General features: G+C 40.2%; 1 protein-coding gene and 1 long non-coding RNA gene across 7 annotated transcripts in view; one reads left to right on the top strand and one right to left on the bottom strand.

Moving 5' to 3' along the window:
- The window catches only part of SYT9 (synaptotagmin 9), a 66,217-nt gene extending 53,650 nt beyond the window's left edge, over positions 1-12,567 (bottom strand). For 2 of the 4 annotated variants that reach the window (XM_068685133.1, XM_068685135.1), the window contains exon 1: positions 11,761-12,565. In XM_068685133.1, the coding sequence (XP_068541234.1) occupies positions 11,761-11,908 (148 nt within the window). In that variant the 5' untranslated portion in view covers positions 11,909-12,565. Of the gene's footprint in view, positions 1-11,760 lie in introns of all 4 variants that reach the window. The other 2 variants (XM_068685132.1, XM_068685134.1) reach the window with 2 other exon arrangements.
- The window catches only part of LOC137857922 (uncharacterized), a 236,476-nt gene that overhangs the window by 127,444 nt on the left and 86,576 nt on the right, over positions 1-22,456 (top strand). The gene's annotated exons all lie outside the window — the stretch shown is intronic.

Here is a 22,456-nt window from a genome sequence, read left to right as displayed (position 1 = left end):
AGTAAATCCTGAGATTGTATTTCAGATGTTCCTGGAAGTGACAAATTACTTCCTGCCCCGTCCCCCAACCCCATGTGGGAAGGAAAAAAAAAAAAAAGGTGAGGTGGCTGAGGCTGTTGCTGGTTCTGTTGGTATTAAGGTCTGCTCTGGTTTCTAGGTCCCAAGAAAAACAGAAAAGAAAGAAGAAAAATGCATCAAAAGGAGAAAGTGCAGTTTTTGTTCGCAGCACTGGGTCTCACTTGTAACACTACACCACGGAAGGACAGATACAGTAATTACTGTCAAATCACTCTGGCAAACCTATACCTGTGCACTGCTATTTTGGGCACTGCCTTTAGCTATTTTATAGTCGCTGGCTCATAGCAGCAGATGAAAGAAATCAGCTTGACTAGTCAAATCACTCTTTATAACACGACAACAGAACAAGAGACAGGTAGAGAATGAATAAGGTAGGCATGAACACGACATTAACTTGAGGATAAGAGCAGATATAAAAGTGTTACACCTTCTACATTTAACAGAAGCTGGCAGGAACAGTGCTGCTGCTGTACAGGAAAGAGCTGACGTGACAGTTTTTACTTATGAGGTGAAGCCACGATGGTGAAGTTTTCTCCTTCTTGATTAACCACATCCCTAGTGTCAGTGTCAAATTATGCTTTCTCAGGCAGGCTTGCCAAACTATGAACTCTCTAAAAAAGGCAAATTTGACTCTAATAAAAAATAGAAATATATCTTCTTACCACAGAAGAATAACAAAGTATATCCACATCTTTTCCTGTCTACTATGTCCCTGTGGACAGGTCCTCAAAATCCCAGGCTTCAATTCAGTTAACTCTAATTGCTGAGCAACAGCAAATCTGCTCAGTGCTCTCTAGCCCCTAAGGAATGTGAGTGATATCTGTTTCTTCTGAGGCCTGGCTGCCACTTCTGCTCCTCGCATCCATCTCCTGAGCCATGCAAGTGACAAGCTGACAGGCTTCCTGCCTGTGCCTGCTGTACTCGGAGGTTTCTGGGCTTTGAGCACAGTGGGCTTGGTAGCTGTGCAGGAAAAAGAACTTCCCAGAAAGAGGTCCATTTTACCTCTTTTTCTTTGTGTGACTGCTATAAACCCAGAACAAACAAATCAAATGAAAATACTATCTTGACCCCTCACCTTTCTTTTTAATGGTTAAACCTAGTCTCGGTTCCCCTATTTTCCAGTCCCATACTTTTCTTCATTAAACACGGTGATCTATCTCACTGCCCTTGACTTCAATGGAAGGAATGCTTGTTTTGAGTCATTCAATCCATTTCTAACATTTGTCACTTTAAAGAAAGAAGAGAGAAGATTAAGTAAAGTTTGATTTTTGCTACCATGAGTATCTTAGTGGCATCTGCAGAAAGAAGGGTCTTTCTGATGGCATGATCTGCTGCAGAGTAGAGGGCAATCATAGAATTAAACAAATTTGGAGCTATTAGATTAGATTTATCTCTATATCACCCCAAGCAAATTGGTAACGCTTAACAAAATAGTTCTGTTAAGAGCACAGTTTTCCATTCAAAGCTGCTGTATTTTTAAGCAATACCAGATCTGTTTTCTCTTGTATTTGTTTGCCAATGGATGTAAAAGCTCTTTTCAGCAGGTAAGAATCGTCATAATGCCATTGCTACATATCCAGCATCAGCCTTACTATAGGGAATAGAATAGCACTCAGCAAGAACAAATTCAATACCTGCTTTATTTCCCTGTAGCCATACTCAGGAAATACTCTGCCTTTTTATGCCATGCAGAGAGACCTTAGCATAATGAATACTTGAGATCAGCCTATTTATGGTAGACTTCCCAAAAAAGGTAGAATATCTAGTCATCAACTTTATTCATTAAACTTCTCTGGGAAAAAAAGAAAAAAAAAAAAAGGCACCTCTGTCTTAAATGGGTAAAGCATCTGCAGCAAATGGAATCAGGAGATTATAAAACTTGGTCTCATTGATAATTTTCTATTTAACATTGCATATTACGTTGTATGTGTAATATTCGGATAATTTACTGAATTGCAATTTGTAACTATTTGCAAAATTTGATAAATGTGAGAAATAATTTCTATAATATCTTAGCACATATTAGCAAAATCATTAACTGTATAGGCATGTACCTCTTGCAAATTTCAAAATGGAACGTTTTAAAAGACAACTCAAAATTTTATACAGCTGTGGCTAGATGGCTCATGAGATAATCTGTATGTGAGATGGGTGAAATATTACTGTGTAATCAACAATACATGATACAATTACATTCTCAGATCATACTAAATTTGTGGAGAAAGCGAACGATACTGGTGAGCTCAGAGAATTAAAACAGATGAATTAAGATTAGAAATGTGAGCACTAAATAGAATGAGATGCTGCTGCAGAATTTGAGTGGGGATACCAAGATGAAAAAAGAAATCAGAAACACAGGTATACACACATATATACACATTTAGAACACAAATGGGAAGACCAGACACAAAGCAACCTAGTAAGAATGACAAAGACTAATTTTCAATAATAGATTTTTAAAGATAAATACCTAGTGCTTGGCTAGTTATTACATATGTACCAAAAATGTACTTGGGGAATTTCACAGATAGTAAAATGGAACTAAAGTATTTTGAAAAAAAAACTTCCTGATGGAAACACAGCAAACTGAGGAAAAATATTTCCAAGGGAAGTCAGGAAGTCTTTACCTTTTTGTGTCTGCTGAAAATTAAACTGGAAAAAAAAAAAAAAAAAAAAAAAAAAAGTATACTTAAAACAACAATATTTCAAACCCTAATTCTTAATTAGCATGAACTTTGGAAGTTTTAATTCTGAAATCATTAGTTCCTGAGTTTTTTGCTAGTACGCTGGATTTACCATTTGGTAGACACACGTCAGCTGTATATTGGCTGAAGGCATACAGACATGTATACCAGTTTCAACTGCATCCACTCTATTTTTGAATTCAAAATAACCATAGGAAGTATAAAAGAGAGAATCTGTAGCATGTTTGCCAAAGGAAGCCAAACTAATTTTACTTGGCTAATGAATGTTGAAAATCCAAAAAATGCAGCTAAACATATTGAGCAACATAAAAACACACAAAATTCACTGTGATTATGATAGCTAATGTACCAAATGTGCAAACCACCAGCTGTTATGTATAACATTTTCTTTATGTTACAGATTTTTTTGTACTTTCCAGATAAAAGGATCAAGTATTCAGTACTTAACAGTAGTACAGAACATGCAAAGAGATTTATCTTGTAAAATGATAATCTTTAGGAATTGAGGATTGTATAAGTTGCCACTGACAGCATTTTTATGAAAAATCCTTCCATCTGTAATTAATTATTCTAAATTCTTATCCCTTGAACTAAAATTTTGTTAACAGTATAAAAGGGACATAAAGCTTTAGACCAAAATAATATCTCTCCATCTCTTTGGTCTAAATAAAGCCCCAAAAGAGCTTAAATTAATGACAAAAATAGAGCAAAAGATGCATCAAAGTATTCTTAAGTACAGCTTTGTGCTAAATCATCAAGGATCTTCACTTTCAGTGGGGGAAGAACTAAAACCTAGAAATGTGGTTTTTACCATAAATGTAAACAGAAGAATGAATTGCAAAAATATGATGCTCCTGTACTATGTAAGGGAAGAGCCAGGAAGTACAGCTTTCAGTTACAATTTTGTCTTGACTCCTTATTGAAGACATTATTGATCTGCATTGTTCACCTGCCTGGTAGCTCTCCTTCCCAGGTCATGGTAGAGTAAGTGATGGAAGAGAAGGGAAGGAACTGTAGTGGATTCTTTCTACTTCCCCCCCATATGTGAAGGGGTAACCAGGAGTGCTTTTGCTTCCAACTCCTCGGATAAGCTGACCTGTAATCACTGCATACTGCTATATCTTTTTACTGAAGGAAGAGAAGAGGCAGGGGCTACCTTTTTTCTGACTCAGTTCAACCCAAAGCCAGTACTTAAGCTGTCACTGAACAGCACAGTTGCTAACTTCTCAAATCAAAGTCACAACCGAGTAATGAATAATAAATTCCAGATATACACCCACTCAGTTCAAAACACCATTTAGATCTGTACTCTGCATGGTTCAAAACAACTGGAAAAACAGCAGGTTTTCCTACATGAAAATAAAATAAAACAACAACAAAAAAAGAATATTTCCTATATATCTTTTTTTCCCACTGTAGAAGCACTGTGAGAAAACAAGGCTTAATTCCTGAGTATTAGAGCAGTCTTCCAGGTCAATGCCAACATTGCTCCGCCCCTGTGCAATGCACTAGTGGAACCACTGGGACACAGAGGAATCATGGAACAGGATTACAATGGGAAATATTAACCCCTCCCCTGTTGGCTGATAGTGTAGAATATTTTCCAAGAGAATTAATGGAAGATTTATTAACACAATTTTCATTTTATTTTTTTTAATGAGCTGATTAAAAAGGGGAATTGAGGTAAGGCAGGAGCAACAAATTTCCCTAATATAGGAAAATATACTACTCAGTGGCAAAAATGCACTTGCAGTGTATCATATGACTCTTGAAACTGTTAATCAACAGCAATCAAATTTGTGACAGAAGTAGAGATTACCAAGTTTAGTTCTTGCTTATGTCATGCAGCCAATTCAAGAAAACAGATCCTACTGTTGCTACACTGAAGGAAAAATAGCAGTTTATGTTCAACCTCTACTTATTACACACCAAAGATGCTAAACTGCCACACAGCCTCGAGACTGAATTTAACTGGATCTGCTGTTCACAGAACTGCTTGTTATGACAGTAATCATTTTGGAGTTACATTTCTAGGTCTCTGAATTGTCAGTGTAATTAAACTCTCAGAAATTAGTTTGGAAAGGAAATTTCCAGAAAGCTATCTGTGGGGAGGAATGTGGACGAGCATTTGGACTTGGATCACACAGAAATGTAACAATGCTGTTTTTGCAAACTGTTAGAATTTTGCATTCTCGTAACACGTTTATGTTTTTGATGAATTAATGACCATTAATTCATCATGTAAATCCATTACAGTAGCACCTCTACATAAGAGATTGGGGCTTTAAGTCTCCAAACATAAATTGCTGCCTGCAGAAATTAAGCTTATAGAGATATTTCTTAGGAAACTGCAATTAGCAAATTCTTCCTCCTCTCCCCCCTAACTAAGGGAAATGTGCAAACCCTATTGAAATAAGAGTTATGACAAATGCAGTGATAAAGTTTTAGTGGCAAGAACAGTCATATGTGCTAGGGCTAAATTTAGCCTCCTGTTTTTCATCAGCAAAACTGGCATTTAAGATGAGAATTCAGGTATAAGACAGACTGTGTGCTATTTAGCCATCCTACTTTTTAAAAGGTTGTTGTTTTGTCATTACTCTTTTGGGCTATTTTCAATGATGAAAACAACAGAAGTTTGGTATGATTGCTATATAAGAGAGAAACCAAAACACAATGGAAATGGAAGCCCCAGAATCCTCTTGCTTTCCACACCTAGGCTGAATGCAGAGGCCAAGAAGGGCTAAAAGCCACCTTTCTTCTTTTCTTATACAGCTAAATTTGCTCTCCCCATGACATCCAAGAGCAGCCAGAAGACAGGAATTGCACTAGTCTTAGTCAAAGGGACTACAGAAAAGTAGTCCCATCTCTTTCCCTAAATTGGAAGTACTGCTATGCTAAGGGCATGTATGAAGTTGCTTTGCACCACTAAAAACTGTAAAATGACTTCACTGGTGAAAGGATCTGTCCTTTCATGCATGAACAGTATTTAATATGACTACGCTCCAACCTAATCAAAGTTCAAGATCACAGTTTTATAATAAGAATTATCTTTGTAGTCTTCCTTTTCTCTGCCTCTGGAGAGTAACTTGTAAGCGAAACATCTACCATCTAACATATCTTATCTCTAGGTTACATATGAAAAGAACACAATTTTATCTGGGAAAAAGAATCTCCAAGCAGTTATATCAAAGTAAGACATTTATCTAGAAAGATAGTGATGTATCTAGTTTTCATTTTTGTTCATATTCTCCATACTTTTTTAAAATTTATTATTAATTTATTATTATTTTCCAAAGAAACAGTTACAAGCCATCAGGTCATTATTAAGCACGTAGTACCTTTTCTTTCAGCATTAATTGCTCTTTCTTCACTTTACTTCTAATTTTAGTTATCTGTTTAACACACATTTTCCAGGAAACCCAAATACTAAGTTCCTCCAGTATTACAGGAAAGTTTCTGAGTGCCTATTTCTTTACATGCAATTACACTAGCAGAGCATCTCAGAATATAGGCAATATGAAATACTTATTTTTATCTTCTGTGGAGTTTTTTTTTCTGATTTTTCAGAAGTGAAACAATACATATTTTCATTTTAAAAATGCATAACTGCACTGTATTTTCTTTTTAAAATCTTCAAACAGTACTTTGGTTTTTGAAACTCAAAGTGACTTGGACACTATATTCATCATTCGACATCATCAGTGAATGTTTCATACTTGTTTTCTATTTTGTAAGGAGCTTTACACTAATGCAGCTTATAGAATACTATCAGTTTTGCATGGCAGCGTTTTACATTCATCTTGCAGAAGGAAAATGAAAATACAGGAAGCAATTGCTCATAATGAATAAAAACATACTGAAAGTTATTTTACCTACTCATATATTTTTCACATCTTTACAACTTTGTAAATGCTTTTTTTTGCATTCATCTAGATAAATCCAGATGTATTTAGCATCTTGAAGGAATTCTGAAACTTGTTATAGTCATGGAATGCAATTTTATATGAAGGATTTTGCTTTATTTGAGGAATTACAAATTGTATCTGGAACAGGCTGAGGAGAAAAAGTAAGCTGAGTATTAGCTTCCTGCGGAACAAGCTGTGCCCCAGGATGATACTCTGCACAAACTTTGATTCTCACTTTCCACTGGTAAACTGGGAGGCCACATTTCAGCCAGTTAGGACTTTTTGCTTCTTTGTTTTTTTTTTCTTTCCTGAAATCGGAAGTATACTTAAAACAAACAAAACAAAAAAGTAGTGATTAATAAGATTCTTAAACCCTACTGCAATAACCTAACTTTACCTGTAATTGTACCAATATTGTTCCTTCAATGTCTTTCAGATTTCCATGACCACTTTTTTGTTTCTTGATTGTCTTTAACTTAATCGTATAATAAAATCTGACTTTCTGACACTGTACAACATTGATCTCTTACTTACAAACTGTAGTATACATTAAGCCTAATGGTATCACTACACCCGCAATATTCATTCACCATGGATTCCATTTTAACATCTGTTAGTCAATTTTGAAGTAATTAAGAATAGCGTAAGATTTACCGGCTTATTCTCAAGAGATGCAGTCCAACACAAGAGATGAGGACAGGAAGATTTAATTTTAATGTCTACTCTTTATTGCACTTACTATGACATTAATGAGAATTCATTATGATTAATGGCCTAGACTTTTTATATAGGCTTTATACAGACTATATAAAAAGACTTCTATAGACTTTTATAGTTTATATAGACTATCTTTTTTCTTATCTTCATAAACATCTTTTTGCACAGTCTTCAGGTTCATAACAGCCTCCTCTGAACTTTGTAAACTTTTTATTCTAAGATTTCAAGGGTTGCAACCTTTTACTCTTTGACTAAAGGTAGAAAAGTTCAACCTGTAGAATGTGCTAAGGCCATGCACTTTTGTCTAAGACAGTCTCAGTGTGCCTTTTATACTTTTCCGTTATATAACTGAACTTTACTGATATCCAGTAATACCAATAAACACATAACTATGCATTAAGCACTTTGTTCCAGTATCTAGCAGTCAGTAGAAGGTATGCAGGCAGCACAAGTCATTTCAAAGTTGGCAAAACACTACAACAAAAGGCAATGAAGAAATTCATTAAGTCTGTGCACAGCAATTGCAACCTACCACTGCCATCTCTGTGAAGTTCTCCTTGTTTAAAAAAATAATAAAAAATAAATAAACACACCAAAAACTATAACAAGAACCAGGGCTTTGAGGTTGATTTCTAAATCAATTTCAATTCCGATGCAGTCAAGTTAACCAGAACGGAAAGGTAACTCATACTCATGTACCAGCTGTTAGACTTAGAGTGGGACGCTAGATCCAACCACCAAAAAAAGGCTTACTTCTTCTCTTCTGTGCCAAAATCTGAAGTATCCTAACTTGAAGACATGTAACTTTTCCTCTTGATTTTTTCTCAAAACATTCATCTTTTAAAAAGTTCACTCATACAACATGTGTCTTTTCTAGCAGTTTTGATTCATGCCATGCCAACTTTTTTAGTTGCAAAATCTATTAGAGATATCTATTAAATAGATATTTAATATAAATATCTATTAGATTATTGAAAAATCTAATAGTCCACAAGGACTTTTTTGGTCTTACCTCCTGTTTTATTAATTGCCAGTGTCTCCATTCAGCTTTTCTGCCTTTGTGTTTTTCTTATACATTGGTATAACCCCTCCACTCAAGCAACTTCCATTCCTCATCTGCAACAGTTGCTGCTGGCTTTAGTTGTCAGGGGGGTGATACTGTGTGATCTTGAGTGATTGTTTTCAAACTCCCATATGATTAACATGGTTTTCTTTTGAATATCTATGAGGTACATATGTAATGTATTCATAAGGGAAAATTTATTTGTTGTGCTCAAACTTTTTACAGCACTTTATCCTTATAAAACCCTTCTATGCTATAGAGATATTAACATTTTACAAATAGAGAAGGGAGGAATGGAACAGACAAAGATGCATCTTGTTAAGGTATCCAAATGCTTAAGGATGCCTACTGGGATTTTCAAGAGAGGTCTGACATATAACTGCTATTGAACTAATTGAAAAAAAAATCACTAAATGCCTAATTTGCATTTTTAGTTTTCTGAAAACCTTTAAAATCTGACTCACCCATGTCACCCTTTTAATCCAGCAGACCAGTGCATTCAGTCTGGAACTCATTAGCCCTTAAACTTATGCTCTAAGCAGTTCACAGTGCTTCCCATAGGACAAGTTGGATGAAAAATAAGCTGTGCATGTTCCAAACACCCAGCCCGGTGCCCTCCCTCCTTCTCTGAGTCCCACACCATGTTCTCAGATGGTGGGGAGCCAGTATCTACTGTGCCTGTCCAGTCCCCCTACCATTCCCACAATACAGCCAACATACATGAATAGCTCAAACCAAGTGGGCTGCTGTAAAGCATCCGTGTCTATCACGTAGTTGGGGTAGGCAAGCAGCTACTTTATTGGAGAAAAAACACATACAAGCATGCATAAACACCTTAATTGTTGTACAAAAACTCATTATGAATGTTTTCTAGCTGCACTTTTCTCAACTCGAGCAATGTTGTACACATTTTTAGATAGGTCTGTTGTCTGGCCCTAGAGGAGGTTGCTCAGTTTGGCTAATGCATTCACACAGCAAAGAAACATGCATTATAGCAATTACAGCTTCTTCTTTTGCCTGTTTCTGCTAGGAGGATGCTGTCTTTCAACACAGGTTTTCTTCACCTCCCTAAATTTAGGCCACCAGTTGCTGGAGAGTGGCTGGACCTGCTGTCAGGTCCTTTTTCATGACATTTCACCATTGTTAAGTCAATGAAATTCACAATGTAAATCAAGCCAGTGTGATTGCAAATCTTATTCCTTCTTTTTGGAAGTCAGGGACACTGTCTTCTTCCAGCCCATACCATCACATCACTGGTTAAACAAACCTCATGGGCAGACAGTTTGCTTGGACAACATATGTATTTTAATCAAAGAAATACAAGGCAGGGTAAATTAGTAAATTCCTGCCATAACATTGCTACTCTACAGACGTGGTTTCTGAGTCAGGGCTCATGGGTAATGTGTTGCCTGCTAGACCCTCTGAGACTGCCTGCAGCTGCAGAAAATAAAAATGTTAAAATTGAGGCCAATAGGAAGATGCTGCCTGCAGCATAATTGCTCGCTGTTGTTGCACATCGGCTGGCGAAGGTTAGAGAGCGCTGCTCTGTGTAATTGAGCGGGTTTGCAACAGTACCAGAGTCTGTTTACATAATAATGTATAATAATGGTTTAAGCAGAACAGGTAGAAATAAATACAATTCAATGTCTTGTCTTTAGGTAGCAGTGATGAATTTTTACTGAGCACAGCATGTCTGAAAAATGCTCCCAAACCAATGCCAGGTATTCTTTGCCTGAGGCTGATGGAAAAAACAGGCACCTTCTTCAAGGAATCCAAAAAGCTGTTATCCAAGTTAGCTGAGGCTGAAGTCTTCACATGCATTTCTAGTAATTTAGCATTCAAAGAGAGCACTGATTTAAGTAGACATTTTGGGAATCATCACCTGATATACAAATATGTGATTAATCCCTTGGTAAATGAAAATTACGGAAAATCACAGGTGTCTGTTACAAAAATTACTGCTTATGTGAACAAAGCAATTAAATCTGTCTATATGAACAAAACAATTAAATCTGTCTAATTTTAAAAAATCCTTATCAAACAGTGCATGAATTACTTTAATTTGAACATTTCAAGTGAGAGATAAGCCAGAATGGCTGCAAATAAATTTGGATATGAGCAGACTGAGTATAGGAAAACTCCTTATTCATTTATTGTGATAGAAAAGCTCCCCCCCCTCCCCATTTTCTTCTTGATACTGGTTTCCTCTGGGCCTTTTAGCATATCCAAGCATTTGTCAGGAAGTTGCACTTTGAGTCCTACTTCAGGTTTCCCAGATCACATAAAAGCGTTTAAGATTACAGTGTAATTTGACTGCTCTGTGCTAAGTGAGCTAACTTGTCCCAGGGAATATTACAGAAAATCATACTGTACTGTGCTGATCAGCTGATCTAGCACCGAGGCTTTTCAGTACTACAAATGTTTATCAACTTCTCTTTTAACTCTTTAAATTTCTGCTCACAGTGAGCAAACTCCACTTGAGGGTGTTAACATAAATACATTAAGCTCCTAAGTGAAACTGTACTTTGCCTTTCCCTTATGGCCAGAGATGTCCAGAACATCGTCAGCCTTTCAGCATTTTTGACTAGCTGAAAGCTTAAGAAGCTTCCTTAAGCGAAAGTTTTTTAATCAGTGCTGTGCCAAGACACAAGAGGCAACCATAATCCAGCCGCACGCTGTCACCCTACATCTCGCCAGACCTCCGGCCCGCACACCTGCTACGGAACTGCAAGGAGCAGCCTTTGCAGCCTGCCAGGAGGCAGAACTGGGAAGTTAGGTTGGATGGAGCCGTGCGTGAAGTGCCCCGAAAAACCCTTAGGAGCCAGCGCCGCGGGGAGGGCCCGGGGAGCACGGAGAGAGCCCCGAGCCCTGGCGACGCTGCGGGAAGCTCCGGAGGCGGCTGCACCGGCCGAGGATGCCGTGCCCCGAGGCGCCGCACCGGGCAAGGATGCTGTGGCCCGAGGCGGCCGCCGAGGCCGCCCCGGGGCCGCGGGTCGCCCAGCCGGGCGAGAAAGTTGCCCGGAGCCCTTCCTTCGGCCGGCAGCAGCCGTGCCCGGGAGTCCCGGGGGGGCCGCGTCTCCCCGGAGCGCCGGGCTCCGCCCGCCTGCGATGCGAGCGAGCGCCGGGCGCCGCGGCGGCCGCCGGCGGAGCGGGGGAAGGTGCCCCGGGCCCGGGCTGCGGGGGTGCCCCCGTCCCTGCCAGCGGCCCCGCGGGGCCGGGAGGCCTCGGTCCGCAGCCCCGGCCCCCCTCCCGACCCCTGCGGGGGGTCCTCCCTCCTCCCGCCCCGCGGTACCTGAGTCGGTGAGGCGGGGCCGGGCTCTGTCCCGCAGGTAGTAGATGAAATCCCGGCAGTTGTCGTTCTCCACCGCCCCGACGGAGCAAAGCTCGGCCAGCAGCTGCAGCGCTTTCTGGCAGATCTCGTCCTCCCTGTCGCCGGGCATCGCCCCCCAGCATCCTCGGGCGCGGAGCGGAGCTCTGCGGTCAGGCGCCGCGCCGCTGCCCGCCGCCGGCCCCGCCGCCGCCGCCGCCCTCCTGCAGCCGCCCGCGCCGCGGGGCCGCCGCCCGCATCCTCCGCCAGCGCCGCCGGCCGCGCACCCGCCCCGCCGGGCCGCCCGCCGCGCCCCCCGCTGCCAGCTTCGCCCCGCCGGGGGCCGTCCCGCAGCCTCTGCCCGCCGGCCGCGCTCCTCTGGGGCGGCCGAGCAGGAGGAGGAGGAGGAGAGGGGGAGGAGGTGGAGGAGGAGGACCCACCAGTTGAATGCGGGAGCGGGGAGGGCGGGCGCCCGCCCAGCCGCGCCGCCTCAGCTCTTCCCGGCGCGGGGGGCACCCAGCCGGGGGTCCCCGCACACCCCCCGACAGAGCGGGGACGGGGGAGAATTTGCAGGGTGTAGGAAAAGGAGGCCTCGGGTGCGGGTCTCTGCAGGCAGCAAGCCTCGGGAAACTCTTCTTCTTCCTCCTCCTCCTCCTCCTCCTCTTCATCACGAGCCAGGCCCTAGCCCCCTCTTTGCTGGTCTGCGTTTAGTGTCTATAAACAGTTAAACACCGTGAGCTCTTTGCGCCTCGCTGCCTGCTCCTACTCAGAAAGGATTACATTCACTCAACTAATTGTCTTGAAATTATTTCGCAATAAATAATGCGTGCCCCAGCAGTCGGGAGCCTAGTGGAGGGGAAAACGTTTATAGTCTGAGTCCCGTGGAGCTAACGGTGTGCTTCAGCTGGTTTGTGGGGCGGGTTAGGAGGAATTAAAGCATCACTGACAAATCCCAGGCACCCGACAACCGGGCCCAGCTTGAGGAGCAGGCAGGAGAGCCTCCTGCGCTCCCGGAGGAGGCAGCAGGCTGGGAAGCCACCACCCAATGCGTGTAGTTATCCAGAGAAGCAGGAAAGGTGTGAGGTGCTGCTTGGCCCCCTGGACTGGTCGGCGGGGAGGCTGTTGGTTTTGTGAGGAGAGAAGCTACTACATTTAACTTGATGTTTTATGGCTCTGTTTTAGAGTGGTTTAAGCAAACATCAGAGGCCATGATGAGCTTGGAAAGTTCAGGCTGGTAGTTTAGCCTACTGCTCAAAAACTGGTGATAATTGTTCTAGAATAGTGCGTACAGCAACATCTTCTGGTGGAAACTGTTTTTGTATTCTTTCTTTTTTTTTTTTTCTTCCTTCCCTCCCTCCCTCCCTCCTTTCCTTCCTTCCTTCCTTCCTTCCTTCCTTCCTTCCTTCCTTCCTTCCTTCCTTCCTTCCTTCCTTCCTTCCTTCCTTCCTTCCTTCCTTCCTTCCTTCCTTCCTTCCTTCCTTCCTTCCTTCCTTCCTTCCTTCCTTCCTTCCTTCCTTCCTTCCTTAAGAAAAAACTATAGCAGTGAAATAAGTTACAACATACTCTGTGACTAGGGAGGACATTAACAACAGAAGTTGTTTACTAGTGTAAGGATTGCTAGTGCTTTGGCACCATTGCTTATGTCTCAAAGGCATGAGCTTTTTCCTTTCTAATAGAAAAATGATGTCTGTAAAACATGGTTGTATAAACCAGGTATAATTCCATCAGCAAACAGGTAACTGTCATGCTGGCTTCTTCTTAGAAATTAATCATAGATAAAGAAATGGCCTGTAGCTGTTATACTTACTGAAATCATACTTCTGAAGCCCAGAGATACTCATAAGTATATGTTTTCACATCCAAGCAAGAGGAAACTTCCTACTAGCCCCAATAAATGCTGCACAAATACTTGACTTAGTGTTGGGAATACCAGTGGGACTGACTTGCTTCTCCAAGCGTGCAGGAAGAGAGGGGAAAGGGAGGATTCTGAAGAGGAGCTGTGAATCACAGCTTTCTCTGAAACCAAGGACCTGGCAGTAGGAGTACTGCTGCTCTTGCTGCTTCAGCAAAGAAGGGCTGTAGTTTACAGAACTTGGTAGAACCTTGAGCTACCAGAGATGTCCTTTGGGGGAAAACCACTCTCAAAAGGCTTAGTGAATTATTCACATTCATAAGCTCTATGGGGATAGCAACTCTTTCATCTGTAACACCGGATCGAGTACTGGTCAACGTTGGTGGAAGGTAATAAAGAGGAGGAAAGACAGAGGGGCTGTTAAAGACCACTGATGGAGACATCTGCCAAGTGCAGTCCAAGTAGTCAGCGATCATGCCATACCTAGAGAGCAGTGCTGCTCTATAGCTTGTACTGCATCCAGGACAGTCGAACCTATCGACTGAGAGTGATATTAATGCATTTACTGAAGTGTGGTTCTTTTCCTGTGGGACCATAAGCCCAGCACTAGCCCGGAATTCTAGCTTGCCGCAGAGTGAACTCTGGACGGCCTGCTGATGAAGTGGTAACTTCTTTATCTTTCTCCTCTAATTAAAATATATTGCTTCATTTTTGAAATGGCAGCAATTTGAAGGTGCTGATATATTTGTAATGCAGGTGGTGGTGGTAGGAAATTTTTCAGAATCTAATGGAGGAAAGACCATGAAATTGCTTGGATGTCACTGCTAGTAAACAAAGACATCTATTCTCAAAAGCTCTGAACAGGTACCTAGTGCACTGTCCAAGAAAACTCCGAGTCTTTTTCTAGAGATAATTATAGCAAATGGAATCTGCTGTGTTTAAAAGCAAATGCAATTCTCATTCCAATGAATAATTGTGAAAACTAGATTATATCTGCCATTTTGTTGCCATTGAATGCATTTTTCTATTCTTGCTGTCATCCCTACTTGTGATGAGCTTATTCTTATCTCAGCTGCAAATTTTGCCCATTCAGGGCAGGCGGTACACTTGAGAACACCAGTGTGTGCTGTCCTAATGAACTGTGGTCCTAGAAGGGCATTGCATGATGCAGTGGGACACTCCTGTTAACCTGAGGTTGAAAGTTACAGCTTGTACTGACCATAGGTGTATATATTTGTTCTGTTTAGTGCAGAGCTGCCCTCACACAGCGCAGTGTACTCAGAAGTTAGAAAAAAATCCCCAAGCCCACTAGACATGGAATCAAAGGAAGTTTAACGCTTTGACCTACAACAATTCTGTCACCCTCAGTTGACACATTCTTCTTTCTTACCTTGGAATAAAGCTTTTCCCCAGTGCTCTAGCATAAACACAAGGGTTGCCTGGCAATGAAATCATCTTTGAAGCACAGGTGTTCATGAAACAAATGCCTTTCTGGAAGAAAGTAGGCAACTTGCATCAGGATTTTTATTATGCCTACGCTGTAAGCAGAACTCATCAAGTGTTTGGCCAAGTTTTATACCTTTCTGGTCTGGTAGCATGCCGAATTACAGACCAAATGGATTCAATCTGGCTTTTGTTGTTGTTTGGAATTCCTTTTTTGCAATTTGATACTGTCCTTGTTTTAAGGGGATTTATAGTCTTCTTCCTCAGCATCACACATCTTTGGGTGGAATGTGCTGTGCACCCACCACACAAACCCTTTTTTACTTTAGGAGGGAACTTCAGCAGCAGCTTTAGCAGCTCCCTTACTTGAGAGTAACAGGTGGAGGCATGGGCAGTGTCAGGGAAGGAGGAGTCTGACTCTTCTATGAAGAGTTACCTCTCTTTAATCACAAGTGGAAAGAAAGAATCTGTTAGAGCAAAATCACAGTCATTCCAAGCGAAGCCTGGCTTTGTTCAGCGTTAAGTGTGCCACGCTCAACATTTCCATTTTACAGTCACCTGGAAAGTGAAGGCACCAGTGGAGTGACTTTGGTTTGTACTGTTCCTTTTTCTGTGCTTTAAATCTCTGCAGAAGATTGTCTTTGGAATTTTTTAACCACTTCTCCCTCCAAATTTCCAAAGAAACACGACCTGTAGTTTGTGTTCAGATTTTCTATGATTTTTGAAATTAGAGACTTCAAAACTGAGATGTGAGGCATTTATTAATTCCTACTACTACTGATTCCTGTGGGAAGCAGAAGCCCATTTATCCAAAAGGAACACATGACCCAAAATCTAGACTTGTCACTGGGTTTTCAGCTCAGAGAGACCTTTTCAAAGCAAATGACTCACAGTAGGAGACACGATCCAATTTGGGCTAATCTGAGTTCCGAAATAACAGCATCAGATAAATGAAAGGATAGAGTACTCAGCTTACTCCTTAACATTTCCCGTGTGTCAAAGTGTTGAACCAAGTCAAAACTCTGTAAGAGTCACATAATAAACCAGGTTTCAGCACGTTTTCTTGTCTGTGTAGCTCAGATAACTTCAGAATGACAGCAGAAGCTGAATCCCACTGGCTACTCAGTGAAGCCATTCAAAGAAATAGAGCTGTGGCTGTGATCCAAAGCCAGCCATGAGGCAGTGCTAAGGAATCTTTGAAAAAACATCTAGCAAAGCTTTGAGAAAAGTTGGGCAGGTGATGGCCGCAAACAGAAACTGCATTGGCTGTAGCAAGTTTTCAAGCATTTTAACTTTGAAAATAGTTCAAATAGTTGTAATTGCAAAACAGAGAAATGTTAGACAAACTTACTGAAGTTAGGAAATATCTCTACATGTAGATCAACAGAGAGTATAGCATCAGAGGGAGAAACCAAGGTGACATACTAGGAGAAGAGAAGGTCTGCGCAACTACATACAACAAGTTTGTCATACTTCTGAAGAGTTCATTAATTTTGATTCCTTGTGCTTCTTGGTACACCAAAGAACCAGAGATCCCAAAGACCTTCTTTGCCGTTGTTCTCCATTTTATTATGCTCTCATCCAAGTTGACACAGTGACTTGAAAAAAGAAGGCATCAAATTATTTTCTTGCCCACCCAAACAGTCTATTTCCAGGGACTGCTGCACAGCGTACCTCCAAGAGGTCAGCTTTACTACAAATGATGTCATTAAATTGACATGTCTTGCCACATGCTGCCTTCTGTTTTCTAATAATGCTAGATGTCTTATTTATCCAAAACCAACAGTTTTGATCCATTGGACTACCTGTTGCCAGTCCAGAGCCTGACGGTAGTGCATGACATGTGTCATTTATGTGTCGGCATAAAAACGTTCCTTCATGCTCAGAAACAATCTGCCTCCAAACACAAATCTCCAACAGCAAAACAATTGTTCTTCTAATCCCAGCGTCTCTGAGCACAAAAGCTCTCTCCTGTAACACTGACACTTTTTCCAACCAGAAAGCAGCAGCAGTGGGCTGTTTAATGGAAGAAATAATTAAGCAGATCAACTTTAGATGAACACAAAATGAACTAGATAAGCTTTTCATATAGCCACCAGACAGATGATGCTGGTTCTGGCTCAGAAAATAAAAAAAATAAAAAAAATAAAAAAAAAAAAAAGGAGATGCTGTTTACAGAACATGAGAACATGTTAGGCTGCAGATGCAAAATGAGCTAATATTTTTCTGGTAGGATTACACACTGTGTTTTTCTAAATTTAAAGGTAAGAATTATAAAGAAGCTCGCATGGATGGCCTCAGATGTACAGGTATAAGCTCTACCATATTTTAATACACTACTCACCTACTATGTGAGTAGGTTCATTGAATGCAGCAGGATTACTCTTCTGAGTAAGTCTTCAACCAGCACTGAAGAGGGTCCAATCCAGTTCCTGATTTGTAAGGGTGTAGACTGGGATATGACACAGTTAACATGCAGTAGCCTGAAGTTCTGGTGATTCAGAAGACACGTTTCAGCAGAAATAATCTGAAAAAGAATTCTTAATTAGGAATTTATGTGGCTATCAGCAGATCACTTTGAGATCCTTTGTCAACGAGAAGAGCTATATAAATGCAAATTTCTTTCATGGAATTCATTTTATTTATCCATTTTATTTAAAAATATGAAACAGATTTTTATTGTGTTTTGGTACTCAATATGAAGGGCCAGATACATCTCTGTTGCAAGCTTTTGAAACTAATAGAGTTACAGCACAAATGAAACTGTCCCTGGATATCTATTATGCATTACTGAAAACAGAACGTAATATAATTTTAGCATAAGAAATATAATTTTTAAATCAAATTCAAGCTCTGTGCCTGCCTCACACTTTCATATGCTTTTGTTCCTTTGTACTCCTAATCTTTTTTATAAATGTAGTGCTGGTAATCTAAGGAGTTGAGGGTGGCTTTTTTGTTTGTTTGTTGGTTGGTTGGTTTAAAAATGGTTCACTCACTCTAGGTTTACTTCTAGGTGATTCTAGATTAGATTCTCAATCTGATACTAGATTCAATTCTAGAGTAGATGGGTTATATGGAGCTTGGGTTTGTCAATGACACAGCTGAGATGCTCTGGGCAGGGATTACAGAAAAGCAAGTTCATGGGTAAACAGTTTGCTGATGGGCTGGGCTCAAAGGGTTTTAGTAAATGTGTTTACATCAGACTGGTGGGCAGTCACTACTGGGGTTCTACTGGGCTCCATTTTAGGGCCAGTTCTCTTCCATATTTTTAAATATGATCTGGATGCAGGACTCGAATGCATGCTAAATAAGTTTGTAGCTGATACTGAATTAGGAGGAGGAGCTGTTAACTCCCTTGAGAACAAAGAGTTGCCAAGCCTACTAGAGTTCAAGAACCATTTGGACAACTGATAAAGAGTTTTATAGATCTCAGACATAAAGATTTTATGTACTGGTAGCCCTGTGTGGAGCCAGGAGCTGAACTCGATGATCCTTGTGGGTCCTTTCCAACTCGACATATTCCATGATTCTATGACCCTAATCATGAGCTGCAAGAAGCATAACACTGTCTTGCTCTGCGAGTTATTCCTGAACAGAGAACAAAATTGCAAAAGTGATGGTTCTTTTGCTGATTTCTATGTTACTTGGTAGACTATTACTTAGAAAAGGGAATACGCTGAAGAGTGTTCCTACATTAACCTGGACAACCATTGTACTTCCTGTTTCTGAGGCATTGTGCCTAATATTCTCCTCTCATGTGCTGAAGCACCTAAGTCCTTAAGGAAGATGAAAAGTTGATTTTGGAAAAGAATCCCCTGAAAATGAGATGTGTTACTCCTTTAAGGTTTACCCCTGAAGTTTGTTTTTTCTGTTAACATGCTCACAGGAGCCTGGTGATAACAAGGTATGAGCTGGTGCTATATTTTATGAATCTCCAGTCAACAAACAACGACAACATCTTTGTTATTTATAGCATTTGTGTATTTGTAAATGAATGAAAAGTACATGAGAAATTACATGTAATAAAGATCACTGAAAATAGCTTGCCAAAAAAAAAAAGTTATTATAGGAGTCCAGCTAATATTCAGGACTGTATGTAAAACCTGAAGAAGGCTCAGCAAACTTTAAAGCCACTGAATAAAGTAAATGTTATTATGTCTAAATAAAACATTTTTTTCTAGTTCAAAAAGCAGAATCACCTGGGACAAAAATGATTTTCAAAATTGGTATCTTACTGTCTAGAAGGACCTTTATATAATAACTCATTGATTGTCTCAGTGGCACAGTTCATGTGAGTAGGTATAAAAGAGCTCAATCATAATGTGGACTGGAGGAAAGCTCTACTAATGTATTTCCACTCAGCAGCTTACAGCTACTTATTACTATTTCCTAACTGAAAGAAGGAATAAAAACATTTTGTGGGTTTATGGTTTATAGCTTGCTAAATTTGTAAGAGAAAGCTAAGATAGTAGCTCTTGATGTTGCATTTGAGGCCTTCAGCTGGACAGCTGAGCTGGAGAATGGCTACTCTTACACAAAGAACAGAAAATATATTTCTGTGTGTGGCCCAAAGGCTCTTGGTTCTTACGTTGACCATGCAACTCCATAACTGGAACTTGGATATTCTTGCCCTGATGCACAAGTACCCTTGTGGACTGATGAAAAAAATTATTCCTTTTGGATCTACCTTCAGTTCTGGTTGTGCTCCATAACATGTAACTAGATAATCCAAAAATCTGAAAAGTCCAAATTGCTTCATTTGGCCCATTCTGTTTTGCATCCATGGTCTCTAGCTAATATATTCATGAGCAGGTTTAGACTGATTTGGGTTCTGGTAAAGAGTATGATCTAATATATGATCTCTTTACAAGAAAAACTGTTCCTAAAAGATGCTCACACAATGACTTCTTGCTGCACTCCTGGGTAGCAGAGGCCCCATGGGTGGTAGAGCCGGAGCCTGCCCTGCGGCTGAGGCGCCTCAGCAGCGCAGCGCCGGCCTGGAGCCCCGCGGGTCACCGCTGCTGAACATGCAGCCTTCTCCCAGTCAGGATCCTGACAAAAGGGACCATAATACTGCTCTCCTGGCATTTGTTACTTCAGGTTACTAAATTGCCAATGTCTCAAGCAGGGGATGGGATTTTGTGAAACTTTCTCCTGTGTGTTCAGCAAATGCTTTCAAAAGGTGTGCGGCCTGTAAGGTGAGTGTGTGTGGAACTGTAAGGCCTTAAAGCCTTCTTCCGCTTTTGATGTGACCTTATGCTGTTTTTTAGGAAAGGTTTTACCTCATTTTTTCCATTTTTCTTCTTTGTGGAAGTTTCTTTGGTGTGACTCTTCCTGTAATTGCTTTGGAGCCTGTGCTGTGGTGTCCATTGCTGTCCTAGCCTCAAGGCAGAGTTTGAATGTGTAATCCCTTTTTCCACAAGCGTGAATTCAAATCAGTTTAAGCACATGCATGTACATTGCTTCAAGCACCAGAATACTTCCATGTTTAATTAAATGGGACAGTCCATGTCCCTAAGTTAGACACTTAACAAGTATATCTCTGAAACAGGACTGCCTACAGTAATGCTCCTGGACTGCTTGTTTGAGTAACAAACGATAGAAATAACATTGTTCAATTTCCTCTTCTCTTTTACTTAATTCACTCAAAAAGAAAAGAGATTAAGGAAACCCACATGATGTTTTGGCAACAGTGTGACTTGCAATACCTAAATGCAGAGGCTGATGGCCTTCTCTTCTGTGCAAATCACAGGAGCTAGTGTTTGGTATAAATTTGTGTAAGATAGACTTTTGTAGATAGCTTGAACATCTCTTCACAACAGACTAAAAAACAACTTATTTTTCTATTACAGTTGAAATACTGTGTAAATAAATGAGCTGTGCTGCAGTACGAGATATGTTTGATGGAAATAAAGGTAAGCTGTTTCTTTGGCACAGGCATAACAAACTTATGACTGAAGCCCCATGCATAAATGAGTTTCTTGGAGTCCCACTAGCAACACAATAATAGACACCTTGATAAATACTTTATTAATACTGAAAATGTGAGCAAACTAAGGAATGTGTGACATGATTGATATTTCTATTGGTAGTTCTTACTAAATAGTCAGAGGTAGCAAATTTTTCTAGTTGTATTTAACACAGTGGTTATTAGTGATAACTTTGCTCTTGGCAGACATACAATCTGTCTATTTGCTATCAATAATAAAATAAAATTTCTGTAGCATTAATTATTTATTATTCAATTTTTAAGTTATTCACCAATATAATTGTTTAACTTTTTCTTTTGTCCAACAACATGATATTCAAAAAACAAAGAGAAATTCTAATAAAATGTGAGCAGCATGTTTTTTCCAATTAGACATTAATCTGTCATTTGAGTTCTATAACATTTGTTCAAAGTATCTGAAACTATACAGTAAAGATGTTTAACAGGTCAATATTTAACAGGTCGGGATTTCCACTCAGTTATGTCTCACAACATAAGCTTTTTTTGCTTGAATATAGAAATAGAGTCATCTGGCTTTATTTTCTGCTCCTCGCTTTAGGAACTAGCATTGCTTAGTAAAAGTTAATTAACTTACTGCAGCCTAACGTAGTAAGTGGAACTTCTTAAGATGACAGTTTCTGATCTTGAAGTTGTATTTATGGTTTGTATCTGAATCCAAACTTTTCTTTTGTTAATTATAGTACAGTTAGAGTTGGAAGAAAAATGTCTTCCCATTTATTTTTTTTTTAATTTTGAAGAATTTAAAAATATCTTCTGCTCCAGTGAGGGCAGAAGACAAGATTTTTCAGAGGTGTTTTTGTTGCTGCTGTTGTTTTTGCTGATTAAAAAAAAATAAAAATAAAAGAGAGAGAGAGAGAGTCTCTTCATTTAACCAAACATTGCTAATTTTATTATATGAAGCTGAGAGGAAGGAAAGAAGATCTTTCCTCTGTCTTTCTGCCCTTCTGTCTTTGTATCCCATCCCACCCCCCTTCTCCCCTGAGCCCTGAGGTTTGTTCTTAACCATCCTAAACCAATCAAACAGATTGGCATTGCCCTACAGAAAATGGTTCAGTTAAAATAATCCAGGAAATCTGAGTTGCAGTCTCTCAAAGGGTTTGGCAGACTAAGGAGTGAGTGGGGCTTCTCTATTCTAGTCCCAACTGCTGGATTTTGGTTGACCAGCAAGGTACTTCTTCCTCCCTTGAGACTTTAGATAACTTTCCATTCTTCTCTCTCTCTCTCTCATTTTTTATTTTTATTTTTTAACCCATGTACCTCATGAAATCTTTACTTAAATACATGACGGGTTGATTACATGCTTTCTTCAGGAGTCTAAATTCTTCAGTCCTGGGCTCCCTGTTACCATTAGGTCAGCAGGGCTGATGCAAACTTGC

Source organism: Anas acuta, chromosome 5, assembly GCF_963932015.1.
Source record: "Anas acuta chromosome 5, bAnaAcu1.1, whole genome shotgun sequence".
Taxonomy (NCBI): Eukaryota; Metazoa; Chordata; class Aves; order Anseriformes; family Anatidae; genus Anas; species Anas acuta.
The sequence above is the reverse complement of the archived record's forward strand: the minus strand, read 5'-3'. Positions and strand labels throughout refer to the sequence as shown.